This window comes from Cyprinodon variegatus, unplaced genomic scaffold (assembly GCF_000732505.1).
Source record: "Cyprinodon variegatus isolate N-32 unplaced genomic scaffold, C_variegatus-1.0 Scaffold161, whole genome shotgun sequence".
NCBI classification, from domain to species: Eukaryota; Metazoa; Chordata; class Actinopteri; order Cyprinodontiformes; family Cyprinodontidae; genus Cyprinodon; species Cyprinodon variegatus.
Genome location: NW_015150614.1, coordinates 1,082,614 through 1,101,748, shown reverse-complemented (window position 1 = coordinate 1,101,748; position 19,135 = coordinate 1,082,614). Strand labels below are relative to the sequence as shown.

General features: G+C 37.3%; 1 protein-coding gene across 4 annotated transcripts; it reads left to right on the top strand.

Moving 5' to 3' along the window:
• Positions 1 to 365: 365 nt before the first annotated feature.
• On the top strand, positions 366 to 17,828 carry slc38a5 (solute carrier family 38 member 5). Of its 4 annotated transcripts, none has more exons than XM_015377956.1 (16): positions 366 to 793; positions 8,371 to 8,480; positions 8,564 to 8,648; positions 8,734 to 8,849; positions 10,066 to 10,139; positions 11,235 to 11,327; positions 11,769 to 11,850; positions 11,962 to 12,044; positions 12,221 to 12,279; positions 12,372 to 12,506; positions 12,694 to 12,773; positions 12,845 to 12,945; positions 13,739 to 13,863; positions 14,974 to 15,118; positions 16,735 to 16,838; positions 16,938 to 17,828. In XM_015377956.1, exons 2-16 carry the CDS (start codon positions 8,440 to 8,442, stop codon positions 17,040 to 17,042), a joined length of 1,428 nt encoding a protein of 475 aa, XP_015233442.1. In that variant the 5' UTR covers positions 366 to 793; positions 8,371 to 8,439; the 3' UTR covers positions 17,043 to 17,828. The 4 variants fall into 4 exon arrangements, with proteins under 4 accessions (XP_015233442.1, XP_015233443.1, XP_015233445.1 ...); XM_015377957.1 differs by lacking the exon at positions 366 to 793 and adding an exon at positions 3,122 to 3,281; XM_015377959.1 differs by lacking the exon at positions 366 to 793 and adding an exon at positions 4,352 to 4,559.
• Positions 17,829 to 19,135: the final 1,307 nt, after the last annotated feature.

Sequence of the window (19,135 nt, the reverse complement as noted above, 5' to 3'; positions counted from 1 at the left end):
CTTGCCTGAATATATTAAGAAAAATAACAAAAGTGCTTCTATAAGAAATTCATGTAAAACACTGAGTAAAAGAAACACATTTTTTTTTTGGGTCCAACAAAACCTTAGAGGCATTAATGCTGATACAGGTAGATACTTTTAGTTTATAAACTGTTAACTAGGGTTATTAACTTTTATTTTAACTTTTTAATAAGCTTTTTACCTTTTTTTTCTTGTTTACTTTTTTTCAACTTAATTTGCAGTAGGTAATATATCATTCAAGGGCTCATCCAATTGGTCAAATGTATCTTTCCTGAATGGCTGGATATAGATCTTGTGCTTCTAGACCTCACTGAAGGACAGAGGGTACTCCATTTGTAAGGGGTCTGCAAGTCATCAGAAATGGAAACTTCCCTATAAAGGGTTAAGGTGACAGCTTCCACAATGATGACCTATATCATTGTAAAGAAGTAGAATAATGTTATTTCTAAAAGTGGGATTGTTGTTTTCAGCAAACTAGAAGAGTACCATGTGTCACCCTATGTGAGGGAAAAAAAGGGGGAGGGGTAGGAACTTCTTTACGCGCGTAGTCACTACCTCCTCTTTCCTTCCTCCATTTTTTCCTTTCTCAGCTGCTTATTTTTGAGCTGTATCTTTAATACTCTCTGGATCTAATTATCAGGACACAAATCAGCCATCAGATATCAGCATTTCCCCCTCTGTCACATCTGTCTGGACTGCAGATGTCAATCTCTTCCCTGAGGTGATCAGCAGTAGAGACCATTCACAGCGCTCCACGTGTTCCATTTCCTCTGTAAGTCTTTTTAGATTTGTCGCATGCTTCTGTGGAAAAAAAGTAACCAGAATGTAGAAGAATGGGAAAAATAGATTGTTTAAACCCTTAATGATTTTACTTCTTGATGTTGATTGGAATTACCAGCAGAATGCTCAGCACAAAGGCGGGATTTTAAAATGACTGTAGTAGAAGTTCATCATGGCCTATTAATTAAACATAGCATCGTATTTGATGTCTAAGTTTACCTCTAGAACAAATGTACTGTCTAACAGTTGTACCATTTGAAGTGAATGGGTCCTTTAATCACATGTGATGCTTCTTTAATTTCCTATAGTCACACCATCTGTACAGGCTCCTACCCTGATGTGTCAATAAACCATAAACCCTGATAAAATGAATGGAAACTTTTGTTGTCTTAAGATTCTGCCTTGTAATAATGGCATAAAAGTCATCCAACCTAACAAACCAGCCCTAGATACTATCTCTAACTGAATGACATATTTTCCAGTAAGAGTTTTGTGTCAAAGAGAGATAAAGAAAGAAAGGGCGTCTGGGTTTGCTGTTAAACCTTATATCTCTGTTTAGCTGAACTTTATCTGCCAACTGAATTCTTGTGTCTCAGAGGAATGTGAATTTTTTTTCTTTTCATTCAGAGCAGCAAAGCTCTTTAACCACAGCTGTGGTAACATTTAATGTGTGGGTTTTCTGTGTCACTTCAGCTGTTATATGCTGCTCTACATTCCGTAGTTTGCTTAAAGTACAACATCTTCAGCTCCTCCTTCACATGTGAGCCATCCTGTAGAAAGCACTGATCTGCTAAGCTAATAACTATTGCCATGGCAGTGAGCACAATGATGACGTCCATTGCTCACATACTTTCTCCTTGAACTGTCAATATTTACATACCCTTGCAAATGTATTTAGATCTAGGGAGCATTTTTCATGCTATAGTCACATTACAAGTTGTATAAATTTCTTTTTTCTATGCATTGAGTGGGGTAAAGCAGCAGGAGGTTGGGTGTAACTGTTTTTTAGAATTTAAAAGTGTAAATGCAGAAAAGCAACACTTTCTACTATGAAACATGGTGGTGAGAGCATTACGCTACAGGGAAAGGGAAGCAGATCAGAGTTGATAAGTAGAGTTTCACCTGCTTAACTACTAGATGGATGGAGATAAATGCAGGGCAATACTGGTTTGAACTGTGTTTAGTTGAGAAAAGATCAACATTTTAGTCCTTAGATTTGTAAAGCTGATTGACACACACCCTAAAAAGCCTGGAGCTGTAAAGGAAAACTGTGCACCAAAGTTCTGCTGCTTGTCTAATGATATCTTACTGTTTATAGAGACTTCAACGCACTCCTGGTTAAATTGGATCATACCTGAAAATAACTTTTTTAGCAGCTTTGAACTATTTATTGTGTAAACTAAAAACAGCCTTAAAATTGAAGGCAGCCAGATTTCGACTCAGTTTTTTTCGACACCTAACCAGGAGTCTATTGGTTCTCTTGGCTCGCACAAGAGCAATCTGTATTTAGGTCCATCCTCCTGCATGCATTCCAAGTCAGATGCTAATCAAATAGCCATCCATTGTTCTTCTGGTTTGTTGGAGTATTTTTTGTGCAGGGGCTATGTGATTGGTCCTTAATTATATGAATGCTGTGGGGGGAAAAAAACAACATTATGAAATAACGGTCCTTAATAAAACCAGCAATGCTAAAATTCCAGTCTTACCTAAAAATTCCTATAGAATAAATGTTAAAACATGTTTCATAAATACTTTTCTTTTTAAAATTGAAGTGTTTAGTAACTTTTACTTTTAATCAATCACTTCCTGTTTAACTGAAATGCAATAATAATTTGACCCAGAGTCCTATAAGCACTCGTCCGAATGGGAAATACAAGAGAAAATGTCACTTCAGTAAAGAAAGAACTTAGTGAAGAGACACCAAAGCAAATCACCACTCAAACTTGTTTTAAATATATCTTTGACTTAGAAGTCTTGCCACCACACATGCTTCAAAGAGGATGTTGCCGTTTGGTAAACTTCAGCAAAAAAGAGTCATCTTATGCTGAACTTCATGACCTTTGTTGTCTGCATCACAACAGCTTTTCTACTTTCTTTACTAGAAGTAATTATTAGTGATGAGCTTCTGTGATCAGAGTGAAGTACTGACTTTCTGGACACCATAGGTAATTCATTACACAGGCACCAGTGTTTGCTCTACTCCAGTGAACACTCCAGGTAACAGGATCCCTGCTGTCTACGTGCAGCTATAACGCCACCTGTGAGGGGTTTAGCAAAGGGTTAAATATGGGTGTTCCCATTTCCTGCTCCAGCTCCCTCCCAGGCTCTAATCTCCCTCACACTCGTCTCTCTTCACTACCAAGGAGCTTTGGAGAGATTCCCTGAAACCTCATTACATATAAACATTGGCAGATTCTGGGAATCTAAGGCAAACACCTTCCAAAAGATTACATTTTTCATAAATCCAAACTACCGCCACGGTAAGTTGATGCTCTTTAGAGAAGTCATGGTTGTAGATGTGGTTGTGATGAGGAAGAAAAGGGAAGGGCTAAATGTCAATAGTGTGTGAGTCTTGCGTCAGAAAATCTCCATGTGATGCATCAAATATTAAGAATAATTCACTGAGTATAGATAAGTATTTCTCTTAAATATTGTTTAGATTAGCTATTTAATGTTTTATATAAATGTAATTATAATGAGAAAAAAAGTAAGTGTTATTTGTTAGTTTTTTAACAGGATATGTGTTCAATGTAAATTATGTGAATGAATGAAAGTAATAGGGCTGCTTTTCTCAATTAATTGAATTCTATCCACTTCATGTATTATTATTATATTTTATTTTGCTGTGTAAAGCCTACCCTCATAAGCAACAAAAATCTCATGGATCAAGTTCTTTGTTAACCAGGTTAGGTTAATTTGTCCCTCCCCACAGTAGCTCAAACTATGTGAATTTTGCTCAGAGCAAAATATCTTTAGCCTCTTTAGTATCCAACAAACGATTTATTTAGTCACTGACTTTTCCTGACATCTGCTATGATTGGTGGTTGCATGATTTGGCCGTGAGCCCTGGGAAAGTTGCAGGGTGAGCAACTGAAGATAGCGACTCTAACCAAACCAGACTTCAGGCTAGTCTGCTGGGAAAGTTCCACTCTGTATTTAGTCTAAACAGCACCGATTTACACTGGAGCCCAGTGCTATCAGGTGCCAAGCTGTAAAGATCAGTGTATGCCAACGGGACTAATCAGTAGTTTGGTTTTGTGCAAAATTCAAAAAGGCTGGGGACTGAGTGACCTTTGGAGGTCAGATGTAAAAATCCAAAGGGAAACTTAAGGGTCATGGGAAATATTCTATGACCCGAGTGGATCAGAGGACAAAACTACGAGTCCCTCCAGAGCTGTCCATGCCAGGGTTGTTCATCCAGGAGGAGATTAAGGGCAACTCATGTCCTCACAATACATTTGTTATTTAAAGCTGGTCCATTACTGGGCTTTTAATGAAATCCAAACAGAAGTGCTCCATTTTTATGACTCATTTATCTGTTTGTTTGTTTTTAGCATCTCAATTCAATTCTAATGTGAGGTACAGTAAATGACAACAAAAGATCTGGATTTTTTGTATGTAGCTTTTGGACCCACATGTACAATCACATGAAGAACCAGTGAATTTTAACATTTTATTTATGAAAAGAATGCAAGAATCTTAAAGCGGGGACTCCAGGAGGTCAGTCGGTTTGAGAGATGAAGGAGAGTTTTGGAAATGTAAGTATTAGATTTAGCAGGCTTTGCAAATTGTACCCTCGAGGTCCAGGTGAGCGTAAGTGAGATCTGAGAGATTTCAGAGTCCAAGTTGAAGAGATTGGCAAGAAGACAGATTCAACAAGAAAGATAATTCTTTGGCTGGAACAGCAGTAATCATTCAGCAAAGAGAGACAATCCTTTGCCTCCTTATAGATATGCTAGTCATCTTAATTGAGACATGTTCTCAGGTGTGCAGCAACACGGGTCGGCCCAGCCACCAGCAAAGATCCTCCCTGTGAGACAAAGCTCACTCACTAGAAAAACAGCAAAACCCCACAGACCCTAACATTACCCCCTCCTTAAGGGCCTGCCCGGTGGCAGTCTAGAAGAGGAAACCAAAAGTCCCAAACAAGGTCAGAGTCCCAGATAAAAGAACGAGGTTTCCGAAACCGGTCAAGAGTTGATAGCCGAACCTTTTGTCCAGGTGAGTATTGGGTAGCAGGACTCCTCTGATCAGCCAGATGTCTATTTGTTTACACTGACAGATTCAAGGCAGAAACCGCCAGGTTCCAGACCTGTCTGCACTGCTGAATACAGTATGGTGTTTAACAGAGGCAACTGCAATGTTCTGCTTGTCAGATGTAAAAAGGGAAGGTTGATATCCTAGAGAGGACTTAAATGGAGACAGACCAGTAGCAGAGGAAGTGTGACAATTATGTGCATATTCAACTCAGGCGGAGGATGTCTCAAGCCCCTGGTTGCGTTTAGAGTGACGATTTGTTTAGGGATGAAAACCTGAACTAAGAGAAATCTTGGCCCCCCAAAGTAATACAAAACTCCTTCCTTGCAGACCCCTGTCTGACAGGATTTCACAAGAGATTCCGTCAAGGCGAAAAACATACTTAGTCAGGAGCTGAGCTGTCTTAAGGGAGGTCTAAGAGGGATGTGGTGGCAATCCTTTGAGAAGTGGTCAATTATAGTGAGGATGTTGGCGAAACCCTTAGATGGTGATAATCCAGCAATGATACCCAAAGCCATATGAGACGAAGAGAATTTTGTTATGTGGACCCAGTGAATAAGGCGTGACTTAATGGAAGCAGAAAATAAAACCTAGTTCAGAGATCCAGTGGCAGGGTCTGGTTGAGACCACTGAGCCTCCAGGACTTGGTCCTTGATTTCCCATGATAAGGCCCACACAATGCAGGAAGGTTAAAGGACAGCTGCGATATTAGGTTCGTTGTCACTGGAGTATTGCCTAGACAGGGCATCAGGTTTTGTGTTTTTAGAGTCTGCACCATAATAGATGACATAGTTAAAATGGGAAAGAGCAGAGATCAATGTGATTGCCTACGTTTCAGACATTTTGCTTCTTAGAGAAAGGCCAGATTCTTGTGTTCAGTCCACACAATAAATGGATTTTCTCTCACCAGTGGCGACTCTCTTCAAAAGCCCATTATATGGCTAAGAGTTCTCTATCGCCCACATCATAGTGTCATTCAGCTTGTCTTTCGGAGGAAAGTAAAGCTAGGTAGGGGTTGAGCAGGTTTCCAATAGTTTTTAATGAATCTGCTGTAGAAATTGGCAAATCCTAAAAAAAATGTTGTAGCTGCTTGTGATTTATCGAAGAGGGCCAATTGAGATTGGCTTGAACCTTCTGTGGATCCGCCTTCACCTATCCGCTATCGAGAATGTCCCAAAAAGGTGATTGATGAGGCATGAAACTCCAACTTCTCAGCTTTGACAAAGAGCTGGTTCTCTAGAAGACATTGGAGAACTTTAAGGCACAAGGATCTAATGTTTGGATTAGGCCCTTAAGAACATCAGAATGTCAAACTAATTTAAGAAATCTCTAAGGATGTATTTCACCCGGGACTGGGATACTGCATGTGCGTTTTGTGAGACTGAAAAGCATTACCAGATATTGAAAATGCCCTAGGAGGGTCTTAAATGCAGTCTTCCATTCATCTCCTTCTCTGATCCTGACAAGGTGGTAGGCATTTCTGAGATCCAAGTTTCTGAAGAAATGCGTGCCATGAACTGATTCAAAAGCTGCTGAAAGAAGAGGAAGTGGATATTTATTTTTCACAGAAATTTGTTAAAGCCCCTCTAAATGAATGCAAGAAGCATGAAGGTTCTCAGTCATCCAGGTCATAGTCATTCCGTAAAAATCTTCAAATCTTGGAAACCAAGTCCAGTGGATATTTTTTTTTTTTAATTTTTACGGAATTAGTGATCCATTCTTTTTCCCGACAAAAAAAAACTCGGCTCCAACAGCTGAGATAGAGGTGCAGATAATTCAAGCAGCTAGCGACTCACTTGTACTTCTCCATACTCTCTCAGGTTTGAACAGGTTATACATCCCACTAGAGATGGGCTTCAGGAAGCAGCTCAATAACACAGTAATATGGGCGGTAAGGTGGGCAAGAGAGAGCCTTGGACATACTGAAAACCAGATGAAGGTCACGATACCCAGGAGGAACCAGGGAGAGGTCTACTGCAATTTCCTATTCTTGAGAATTTAAGAGTGGAGACATGGCCAACTGAAGAGTTGGACAGATGGTTATTCCATGATTCAACTCTATTTTCTTTCTAGTTCAGGTGAGGATTATGAAGGGTGAGCCAAGAGTACCGGTACCCTAGAACAAAGGTAGATACTGGTGATGAGAACAGGAAAAAAAAAAAATTTCTTCAATATAATTGTCTGACACTTTTACTAGTTCAGTTCGGTACGTGATTATATGCAGATGACTTCCATCTAGAGCCGAGGCATGAAGTGATTCAGGTAGGCATACAACAGGAAGAAGTAATTGTTCAGCTAAATTGTTATCAATAAGGCTTTAGGAATTGCTTTAATCAATTCAACCAGAATTGAATAAAGCAAAAAAAGGAAATGGGTGACTCAGTAGGAGACAGCAGGGTGATGTTATGAGGAATGGTTTGCTCTTAAGACTGCCGCCTGGTCCCTTCCTTACCGGTGGACCTTCTATTTTAGCTGCTTTCGGCAAGAAGAAATGAAGTGACCACTCTCGCCACAATACAGGCAGAGTCCAGTTATTTCTCCAACATTGCAGTTCCTCAGGTGAAAACAGGATAAAGTCTATCTGTATCAGCTCCTCAAGATCTGACTTGAAAGATTTAGAAGTTTGTGAATGATCTGAAAGATTGTTTTGCTCAAGTTCTCATTCGAAATCTGTTGTCAATGCGAATAGCGAATTGACCAGGTTTGCAGCAATACGGGTCGGCCAAGCCACCAGCAAAAATCCTCTCTATGACAAGAAGCTCACTCACACCAGAAAACCCCAGAGACCTTAACAAAATCTAAGTCGGGGATCTGATTTCTTTGTTGCACCCACATAAGTATTGATTCAAAGTAAAAAAAAAATCTTGACCTTTCTGAATCTAAAAAGACTTTGTCATCAGTCTGTGTTTAATATGGAGCCTCTGGTTTTTCTGCTCCTCTATAAACAAAAGAGAAATCACTCCTAACCAGATGCATATATTTATACAACTATTCTAAGTGTGTTCCTCTTACATAACCATTGTTCCAGGCAGTAAATACTGCTTTTTGCTTCCTGGAAGATTCATTTGATGGCGCTGTTTCAATCTCAGTAAGTTCAAATAGATCACATAATCTAATGTATTTAGATATTTAGATGTAATGTATTATATGCATTATAATTTTAAAAAAAGATAATTCAACTTGGTCTCTGCTTTCTCTATGTCTAAATCAGTCCAGCCACATCAAACCTTCTTTTTATAGAAACAATGTTACGATTCACATTGGCTTCCTTGGAATGTCTCATTAATGACACGTTTGTTTCTGTGCTTCCAGTCATTTCAACTTTAAAAGACCAGTCTTTCACGCAGCCAAAACCAGATCAACCTCAGCAAGTAAAATAAAATGGAGCTTCAGAAGATGAATGGACACAGCAAAGACGACGGGTGAGACTCTGAGAGCAAGAAGCATGATCAGGTTCATTGTGTCTCTTTTCAAATTAACTGTTTGGATTGTGCCTCCTGTGAAGGTTTGATGGAGTTGATGCCATGGAAGAAAAGCAAGAGTTTCTTCCGCATAAAGCTGGTACAAAGAAAGAAGTTCAATTTACGGATGTGAGTTATATTTTTCTCTTTGACAAAATAAAATACTTCTTTCTTAGTAAACAATGAAACATATTTTTATGTCGTCTTGTTTCAGTTCGAAGGAAAGACTTCATTCGGCATGTCCATATTTAACCTCAGTAACGCCATCATGGGCAGTGGAATCCTAGGACTGGCTTACGCAATGTCCAACACAGGAATCATTCTGTTTATGTGAGTAAAGGAACAAAAAAAAAGTTTTTTTTTAAATATATGAGCTGCTTCTTATATATTCTCAGTGTTCAGGTTTTATGCAAACTGCATTGTATGTATGTGTTTCATCAGCTTTCTGTCTTTCTTGTCTACTGTAAGTAATATTCTGCAAAGATCATCATTGAAAATGTATTGTCTGGCCAAGTGAGATTATTTCGTAGACTTCTTATAATGTCAGTTTGTAATTGTGTTTTAAGTTTGTTTGAAATTTAGTTCTTTTTTTTTTTTTTTTTTAACAAAAATATATTCCAAAGAATGATACTGCTGAGATAAGCAATCACTCAGAGTGCAGTATCTGCAAAACATCATTATGCTTTGATAATTACTATAAAGATAGTAGATTCTTTAATAATGTGCATCTTAGCCATTCCAGCATTATAATTATTACCATAATCATCAGCTTTAAACTTCATTAAGAGTAAATCAAATTAAGAAAAATAAAATCCATTAAGAATAAAAATAATAATAATATAGTATAAATAAGTTAATTGAGGAATAGAAATTTAGCAAATAATCCTAGTGATACTAGTGGAACAGCTATTTCTACCATCATTGATCATCACAATTTCCATTATTCCAAATAAATACAGTAAAATCTTAAAAAGTAAACAAGTAACTATTTATATAATATCTAGCACTATTAACATAACATAATACAGCTATAATACCAGCATTGTTTTTTTTTTTAAAGTTGTAGTAGTGGTAGTTGTAGTAATTGTGCGTCCTTCAATCTGTTTGTTCTAACAGAGATTTAATTCAAATCTACAACCCAGACTCTTTTTAACAGGGTTGCTTTAACTGGATGACTGTTTATGGTTCAGGTATAATGTAAACAATGCTACACCACAAGCTACTTTACTACGGTCCACACTCTGATCTGTCAGATCCTACATTAGAGCTCATACGCGCACAGCTTCTCTAAATCAGATTTGGGTAGTTAAATATAGAGCTCTGTGATCAGATCTAAGAGACGCCCTCATGGTGCAGGCCTGCACCTTGTGGCAGAGGAGTGAAGATGTAAAGACGAGTCTACCTCTAAAACTAAATCATCTTATTTAAATAGAATATAAAACTACTATAAACTGTATCGGTTGTTGAAACTGTATAATCCAGATATATTTTATTACATAACAATAATGACTGAGTGCCAACAGATGTATTTTTTTCTTTCTTTCAGAATCCTGTTAGTGTGCATTGCCATTCTGTCTGCATATTCAATTCATCTTCTGTTAAAAAGTGCCGGAGTTGTAGGTGAGGGGATCCATTAAGCCAACGCAACTTTTCTGCTTGTTTAATCATTCATCATATGCAAACACAGATACATTTGTCGGTATTCTGGTAAACACTTTTAAAGTCCTTATAAGTAGTATAATCTCTCACTGAACATTTTAGAAAGGTACAACTTTTAGTTTTGGTGCATTTACTCAATAAGGGGGAAACAATCATGCAGTGAAAAAAATATCCTTAAACAAAAAATTGTGGGTTATAGTAAAAAAAAATTATGGTTAAATTCTTGGTATTTATAAAATCCCTTTAATTAATTCCTTACCTTTCAGGCCAAATAGTCTGTTTAATAATCTTCATCTACAGTAGTAATTCATTGATGTCTCCCTGAGGAAGGTTTAAGCCTGGAAATAGCTACAAGAAAGCATTTACTCACCCACATAAACAGTTTGAGTCATAATTTAAGACATAACAAGAACCATTATTTATATTGCCACCATGCACAGTGAGCAGAATGCTAAATAAGGATAAACAGCATCTTCACAGTTAGCTGTTAGAGAAATGAAGCAAAAGGAGGCCAGCAATTTTCCATAATGGCCATTAAATGCAAAATGGTGATTTGGGGGCTTGGGAAAAATAAAAATATTTTTTTTCCCCTTGTTTAAAAAAAAAAAAAAAAAGTGTAACAAATGATAAACTGTGCTGAGATTTTAACTAGTAAAATGTACAATAGTGGAGAATCTGTTATGCTATTTTCTGCAATGGCCCCCTGGAAACATATAGAGAATGCTTGACTTCATGAACTCTTCTAAATACTACACCATCTGGTGGCATCTATCAGTAAACTAAAAAATGAATATTCATTCATTCTAAGGAGAGGGTATCCATCCAAAGCACACTGTGACTCTTTATTTCTCAATGTAAGATTTTTACTTGGCTAAAAATTGTTTAAAATGTTTTTTAATGATAAATCAGGGTGAGATTAAACTACAGCAAAAAAGGGAAAAAAACTAAAAAATAATTTTAAGTTGTTGTCTTTTTTATCTTTTACAGGGTTGACAAAAATGAGTCTATCTTTCCTAATAATGTAGTAAAATATTCCTTCCTTTGATTGGTTTTCAGGTATCCGTGCATATGAGCAGTTAGGAAATCACGCTTTTGGCCACCCGGGAAAAATGGTGGCCGCCATCATCATCACTATGCACAATATTGGAGGTAATGTAATTAAACCAATTGATATAAAATTATGTCTCTATAGAGAATGTTTTCTTTGATTTGATCAGATTAATGTTGTGTAAATGTACAGTTACAATGGATAGATTACAACTCAATTCACCGATGAAACACATTGAGATTAATTAGAGACATGCTAGATGTATTAAAGTCTTTATGTCTGTTTTTAATGATAATCTTCCCCTTATAGCTAATGCAATCATCATATACTGTTAGAATGCCACTAAGGAGCAATAAAAAAATATAATTTTGACACTGAAATGTCAATCAATATGAAGCTGTACTTTTATTTTAATCTGAAGAAAGAGCTTTATCAGAAGCAATATTATAATTTATTGAAAAGGTATATATTGATACAATCAGTATTCAGGAAAAAAAAAATGCACAAATAAACAATAAAAGCTTGTTCTGTTTTGTTTGTAGCAATGTCCAGCTATCTCTTTATCGTGAAGTCGGAGCTTCCTCTGGTTATAGAGGCTCTCGCTGGTAAAGGAGATGGCTCAGAGTGAGTTTTTATTCATGTTTTTTCTTACTTCACTCTTAACAATTTCAGTTGAGTTTTCATCTTTTTAGCTGTGTGGTGATCTTCTCATTTGTTTGTGTGGCCATGTATCAGCCCGTGGTTTTTGAATGGAAACTACTTGGTCATCATTGTTAGTGCCATCATCATTCTTCCACTTGCACTAATGAAACAGCTTGGTATGTCAGCAGTCCTTTTCATATCCTTTTGTGTTTTATTACTCTTCATGCTCTCCTCATGTCTCTACTAGGCATTTTTTTGTGTTTATTTCCATATCTCACTCTGAAATAGCTGAATAAGACAGTCCTTGGTCTCAAATAATCTTCTTTTCTTTGCCTTTCTTTTCCCGCTCCAGGATACCTTGGCTATACAAGCGGTTTCTCTCTCTCCTGCATGGTGTTTTTCCTCATTTCAGTAAGTCAGAAACATGTAATCCATGCAATAAAAATAGCTGCTCTTCTGATAATTATTTGTCTTTTAATACATTTTTTGGTTAATCATTTCAGGTTATCTACAGGAAATTCAGCCTGGACTGCTTGTTTGAGTCAAGAAATTACACAAGTTTTGTTAATGAAAAATGCAAGTCCTTTAACAACACAGACTTAACCTGTGAAGCCAAACTGTTCACCGTCAACTCACAGGTCAGGAAAACATCTCACTGATTATGCCTAATCTCCTTTATGCTGTGTGTATTTTATGCCCTGGTTTGTACAGCTTATATTTCCCAGCACAGTGTGTAAAGTCAGTAGTAGTAAGACGTGTTATGTAAACAGCAGTGTTAATAACACAGCTAGACTAACAAGGCTGTATCTTTGTTTTGGCTTTTAGGCAGCATACACTGTCCCAATCATAGCCTTCGCTTTTGTCTGTCACCCAGAGGTGCTGCCGATCTACACAGAGTTACGAAAGTAAGTCTGGATGTTTTTTTTTAGTCTGTTATTTATAACAGCGATGCTAAAAGGTTTCTTTTTGCGTTCAGTGCCAGCAGGAAGCGCATGCAAGCTGTTGCCAACGTCTCCATTCTGGCCATGTTTGTCATGTACCTGCTGACTGCAATTTTTGGTTACCTCACCTTTTATGGTAAGATGTTTTTCACAGCTGAGTCTGAAGTATTTTTGCTGCATGCCTGACGTAGAATGATAACCCTGAGGGGGAGAATACCATGATTACATGGTATGATGACATGCATCAGATGTCTGCCACCTTTAAAACCTTTAAAACAGCCCTTTTGCCAGGAGTCTAGAGCCGCAAATATTGAAATTTTTTTGACTGGTTATAACCTTTTTAATAAGACACAATTAATTATCATCCTTGTTCAATATCAGCTATAGGTTATCTGTTTCCAACTTAAAAAACCAACAAGCTTTAATATGAGGAAAATCATAAAATATTCCATAAATATGAAGCAAAGATTTTCCTCTGTATGAATACCAGTATATGTATTTATTTAAACCCAATTAAGTTTCCAAGACTTAGATACATTATTCTGCCAAATTAGTTGTTTCTTTATATCAATTTCTTTATATCACTATAAAGAGCCATTGTAGAGGTTCCAAAGAGCCTCTAGCGACTCCTGAGCTGCAGGTTGAGAGTATTACTGCTGCCACCATCTATATTAGAGGAGAAAAATGCTAGGGGTGGCCAATGATTGGCTAAGGGTGGCCATGCCCCCCCTTGGCTCCCCCATCTAGCTCCGCCCCTGTTTGAAATAAGTAAAATAAAAAAATAAATAAAAAAACACAGAATCGATCTACAATTACTGTTTTAGTAAACTCTGACTTAAAATCAATAAGTCTAATCAAAAAGTCTTAAACTCTGTAGAAAGTTTGCAATTTCATATTTTTAAACAGTTTTTGCTTTTGTCCATGGATAGCTGCAACAGAGTCAGAGCTACTTCACACCTATATTTGTGTGGACCCCCAGGATGTTCTGATTCTCTGCGTGCGTCTGGCTGTACTGGTGGCTGTCACTCTGACTGTCCCTGTGGTTCTCTTTCCGGTAAGTAAAAAATATCGATATAATAACTAAAAGTACCAAGGCTGGAGAGAAATCATACAAACCTATAAATGATGCAAACAGGCAAAACACGTGCAAAAAAAGAAATAAATGTTGCAAGTAGCAAAAAAGAAAAAACTGGTGATTATTTCTTCCTGGCTTTAAATGGCTTTTCACTTGAGTTTTAGTTAGAAGTTAGAAAATAGCAAGGAGCAAATAATCTTTCTTATATATTGTAACTGATTTATTTTATTTTCTCTCTTAGAGAGTCTAAATTCCTTCCTTTCTAGGCTTGGTGTTTATTTTCATATGACTATTTCCCTGAGTCAAAGGAAATAGGCCTACTTGCTATTTAACTTAAAAATAGAACAAAAAACTGTCAAGACCATTTATGTATAAGGAACAACTACTTTAAAAGGATACAATTTATAGTAGCTAAGCTTGATGCTGGATAAGCTTTTGCAAATCAAATTTGGAAAATAATTCAACTATTTAATTTTTAACAATAAAGAAAAATGTCTTATAAAAATGTTGAGTGATTGATGATTAATAATGGTTATCGGTCATCGTTCTCATTATGACTGAAGGATCTTAGCCTATCTCAGCTTAAGTTCACAGTGTAGCAGTACTTGAGCATGCTAGGTTCTGTCTAAAATGATCTTTAGTCCATCCAAGAGCAGAAGTATTATCTCTAAACATTATGTGTATTTAATACGGATAACAAAATGTTAAACAAACTTGTAACACAGGAGCCAACCGCCTTGAACTCTTTTCTGCTAAATTAGCTAAGCCAGTTAATGTGTAACGTAAAAATATTACTGTTAATTTTTTAATTACCATGTAGGAAACAGAAAAAAACCCTCTTTCTTTCTTTTTGCATGAAACGCTAAAGTCAAGCATCTCACAGCAGGATACAAAAACCTACAAATGACCGTACACATGTTAGTAAAAGTATCTAGGCTACACTAACTTCAGGAAGCTGAGGATTAAGACAAAAAGGGGTTGTAAAGACTTCCCCATCAGTCTTGATGCTAATTTGTTTGTAAAAACTGATTTTGCTTAATTTTTTTTTTTTGTGTGTGTGTGTGTGTGTGCTTTTTGGGATATTTGCAGATTCGCAGAGCATTGCTCCAGATCTTCTTCCCTGATAAGCCTTTCCACTGGGTCAGACACTTCATCATCGCATTAGGTCTCATCATCGTGGTCAACATATTGGTTATTTCTGTTCCTACCATCAAAGACATCTTTGCCTTCATCGGTATGTTTTCACAACAGGAAAGAGAAGTTTGAGTCTCACTTTAGATGCCACAGTTTAAGCTCAAATTTGCATTGCTAAACTTCAGGTGCATCTCATTGAATTAGAATATCAGTCATTTAAATGAAAAAGGTATATCAAATTTTTGATATAATAAATAAACTCAGGGTTATAAATTTTAACCTGCTCTCTGAGATATAATTATTATGGTTTAAATCTAATGGAAAGACAAATGTGTGTTTCTCAGAAAATACAAATATTATAATAAAAGACCAGTAATAATTCATTTTAACAAAGGAATGTTGGGATATACAATCTTGGGAAAACAGCTGACTTGACACCATCCACAAGAGGAGAGCAATGGTCATTGCCGAAGAACCTGGCCATTTAAAAAGACCAAGATTGTGTAAATTCAGACAATGTTAAGTAAGCCAAAGAAATGTGGTTTAGGAAATCCACACATGCAACAGTGTTAATCTCAGCCTTGAGGAATATAAAATAAACCCATTTGAGGGTTTCACATTGTGTAGAGTGTGTGTATATATATATATATATAAGTACAGAAATTGGGGGATATTGTTCCTTGGCTTAATCCAAATACATCTAATCGGTAAGAACACTTAGGCCAGGGAGGAAGTGCATCAGCAGTCTCCATTAATAAGTGTTATCTGAATTATGCTGGCAGTAAAGAAGAAGTTAGGAAGAGAAGGCAGTGAGCTTCCTATAGCAACCTCCTGATATTCCTAACCACAGCCAGGAGCCCTATGGTTCCTCATAATCCATATAGACACAGCTCACCTAACAGAGGTTCACAAAAGTAAAATATTTTCAGACATGTTATGTTTTCAGATTTAATATAAAAAGTATCAGCCATTATCTACATTTTGCATCTTTTGTTTATTGTAGGTCTTTTTTCTGGAAGGCTGTAGTCCTAATTTGACTTGCATCACTTTTGTTTTTACTGTGTCTACTGAGTAATGACATCCGTAAAGCTGAAGGTCTGTTGGATTTCAGGACAGTGGTCTGTTGAACCTGTCAAAGGTGAAGGGGTAGGGGACAGGAGCAGGGCATTTTGGCCGAAAAAATAAAAAGAAGGACTTGACAGTTTAGGAAAAAAGTTTAGAGTTTGAAGACGGTGATCTGATGAGCAATGCCATCTCCTGGTCTTGGTCTTCTGTGTTTTGATCAAGGCTTTTAGAGCTGTTGATATTTAGCTTTATGGAAATGCTGATTTGATTTTCAAGCATCATTTGGTAACCACCCACTGTTCCAAAAGTACTAATATTTGGTTTAATCGGCATGGTAGACCCCAGTCTTGGATTGATCAGCACCTGGTTAAAACCTGAACCCTGTGGAGAATATAATAAATCAAACTTTCCAGAAAAAAAAGGCTTCAAATGTAAAACCCTCGGTTCAATGGATCTATAAAAGAATGTATTTCTCCTTGATTATTATTCCTGATATAAGTTGCTTTTTTTTTTAGCTATGAAATAATTCATCTTGATGCACCTGCAGGTTTAATTAGTGCTTATTTTTTTAATAATCTGTTTAAGGAGGACATGATCTGCTGCCAAGTTAACAATAATCCGGCTCGTTCTCTCTCCTCTTGTCTTGTGAAGGAGCCACCACAGCCCCAAGTCTCATTTTCATCCTCCCTTCAGTCTTCTACATCCGGATCGTTCCTGAAGAACAGGAGCCTTTGAAGTCAAAACCTAAGATTCAGGTACAAGTCTGTGGTCTCATGTGGTCGCATGGTTTCTTTTCTGTTTTTTAAGCCCAGCTGAGAAACAAATAGCTTTTTTTTTTTTTACAACCCTTGCAGGCCGCATGCTTTGCAGCATTAGGATTCATCTTCATGATCATGAGCATGGTGCTTATTATCATTGACTGGATTAATGGAAATCCCTCAACAGCAGGTGGCCACTAACTGGGCAACAGATGGCTATGACTAAACAGAGATGCAACAAACAGAACATGAAACCAGTAATTATCCCAGTAATTATCCCAATATGCTGAGATCCCCTCCAAAGTCTGGAGATTTTCAACAAAATGAAAAAGCATTTGAAGAACCTTCATCAGCGTTGAAATCAGGAAAAAGGTTTTGACATTAGATGGGATGGAAGAATGTCCTGCTGCAGAGGAGGGAACACAGGGTGGCATGAGAGGTGTTCTGTCGGAGTCCGCCCTGCTGAAGATGGCCGCCAAAGGATGAATGAGAACAGGATGACTAAAATGGAAATCTTTTTTTCCGTGTTACATGGAATAGTTCAGTCACTGCCAACATCCCTCCATTGTACTTCCCCAATATTATAATGTCATCCAACAATCCAGAATAGCTTTGCTTAGATGTCCCTACATTTGTTCTACAAAATATAAAGAACAATGCATGAACTTCCACAGAGTTTGTTATATTTGGTAAACAGACAACTTTCTGTGAAGTGAAGTTCAACTAATGTGATATTTTGTCTCCTATAGTGACTGTAAAATAATATACATTTCAGGCAGTGTCTGCGGTGACCATTAAATCCAGTGCAATATGCAGGATTTAGCTGCTATTCAGACAGTTTGCTGACAATCATTTGAGCCAAAACGCAAAAAGGAGGTTTGCACAAGTAAACAAAATTTTTTATATGATAATAGCTACAAACCAAAGAGTATATTTATTCAGTTACACTTTTTAATTGATCCTATTAAGTGTGTAAATGTAGAGCCTCAAAACAGCCAGTGTTACAAAACATCTTTCATCGCTTTTAGAAATGACTGAGTGTGTTACCCATCAACAAGGTTAAAATAAAGATTTATCTGAAATTGGACCACAACATCTGTTTCCCTTGTTAAACAGCCTGTACATTTTCCTACTGGTTTGACTGACATGCTACAATAAAGTCTGTTTTGTTTCTAAACTCGAGTCATTCATTGCTTTATCAACCTACTATTGAAAACATCATTCACTGTTTAAAAAAAAAAAGACACAACACATGTTTCTCTGGTTGTCTAGCATCAAACCAAGTGAACTATTTAATTTTTTTAGGCCCATTAGGATTATATCTCTTTGCTACTTTGCTTAGTGACAGAATAACTAGGAAAAAATTTGTTTTTTTTAGATAATTTTGTTTGTGTCTTCAAAATAAGACATTTGCACATTAAGATCCATATGAAACAGCAATTTAGTCTAGTCAGATGATAATGTTATAACCTTTGGAAGTTTCTGAATAAATAGCTCAAACTAGGGCTAAAACAATTCATTGTATTAATAGCATTAATCGATTATTGTAATAATCGTCAACTGATATTCAACTGCTTGCCTGAACCTGTTAGACTCCTGCTGGATTTTGCCTCCCATGAGTTTCTGTTTGAGCTGGATGCTCGACGCACAGGATTCTGAACCTGCCTTCATGATCTGATGGATACCTGGAACCCGGATCCGTCCGTTCCTGAGTGGATCGTAACCCCTGACCAGATTGCGGACTCCCGGATTCCAGTACTCCGGTCTGATCTGAATCCCTGTCCTGGACTGGAGTCCAGCCTGCACACTGGGGTTGCTGCATCCGGGACTCTCTGGATGGCTTAGGGCTGCCTCTCATTGGCAGTGTATCGGCTTATCCTGCCTATGATTGTGAGGATGGACTGAACTGTTAAACCAGGTATGTGACTCCCTCTGATAATCATCTTCTGTTGAGTTACCTGTGTTTCTTCCTAAACCAGAGTGTCAGTGATTGGGCAGTGCCCCGCCCCCCTCCTGTAGTCGTTACAGGTCCGCAGCCTGTTTCAGTTCTGTTCTGTCTGTTTTTATTGTAATAAACATTTTGAACTTTCCAACTGGCTGTCTCACCCTGAATACTTGGTACATCTGTCCCTTTTTATGACAGAATGATCTGGCCATTAAAGCTGGAACTGAGCCCAATATAAGGGCAACTGGCAGGTGGCTGAGATGAGTGATGATTAGGAGCTGGACAGAACTAGGCAGGTGAGTGCAATGAGCAATTAAGGCCAGCTATCAGAGCAGATCATGACACTATC

Excerpts from the sequence above, each read along its gene's own strand:
- slc38a5 (XM_015377956.1), top strand. The coding sequence starts at position 8,440 with ATGGAGCTTCAGAAGATGAATGGACACAGCAAAGACGACGG. Across the intron at positions 8,649-8,733 it reads AAGAAGTTCAATTTACGGAT|TTCGAAGGAAAGACTTCATT; the intron begins GTGAGTTATATT and ends GTCTTGTTTCAG. Across the intron at positions 11,851-11,961 it reads GGTAAAGGAGATGGCTCAGA|CCCGTGGTTTTTGAATGGAA; the intron begins GTGAGTTTTTAT and ends GCCATGTATCAG.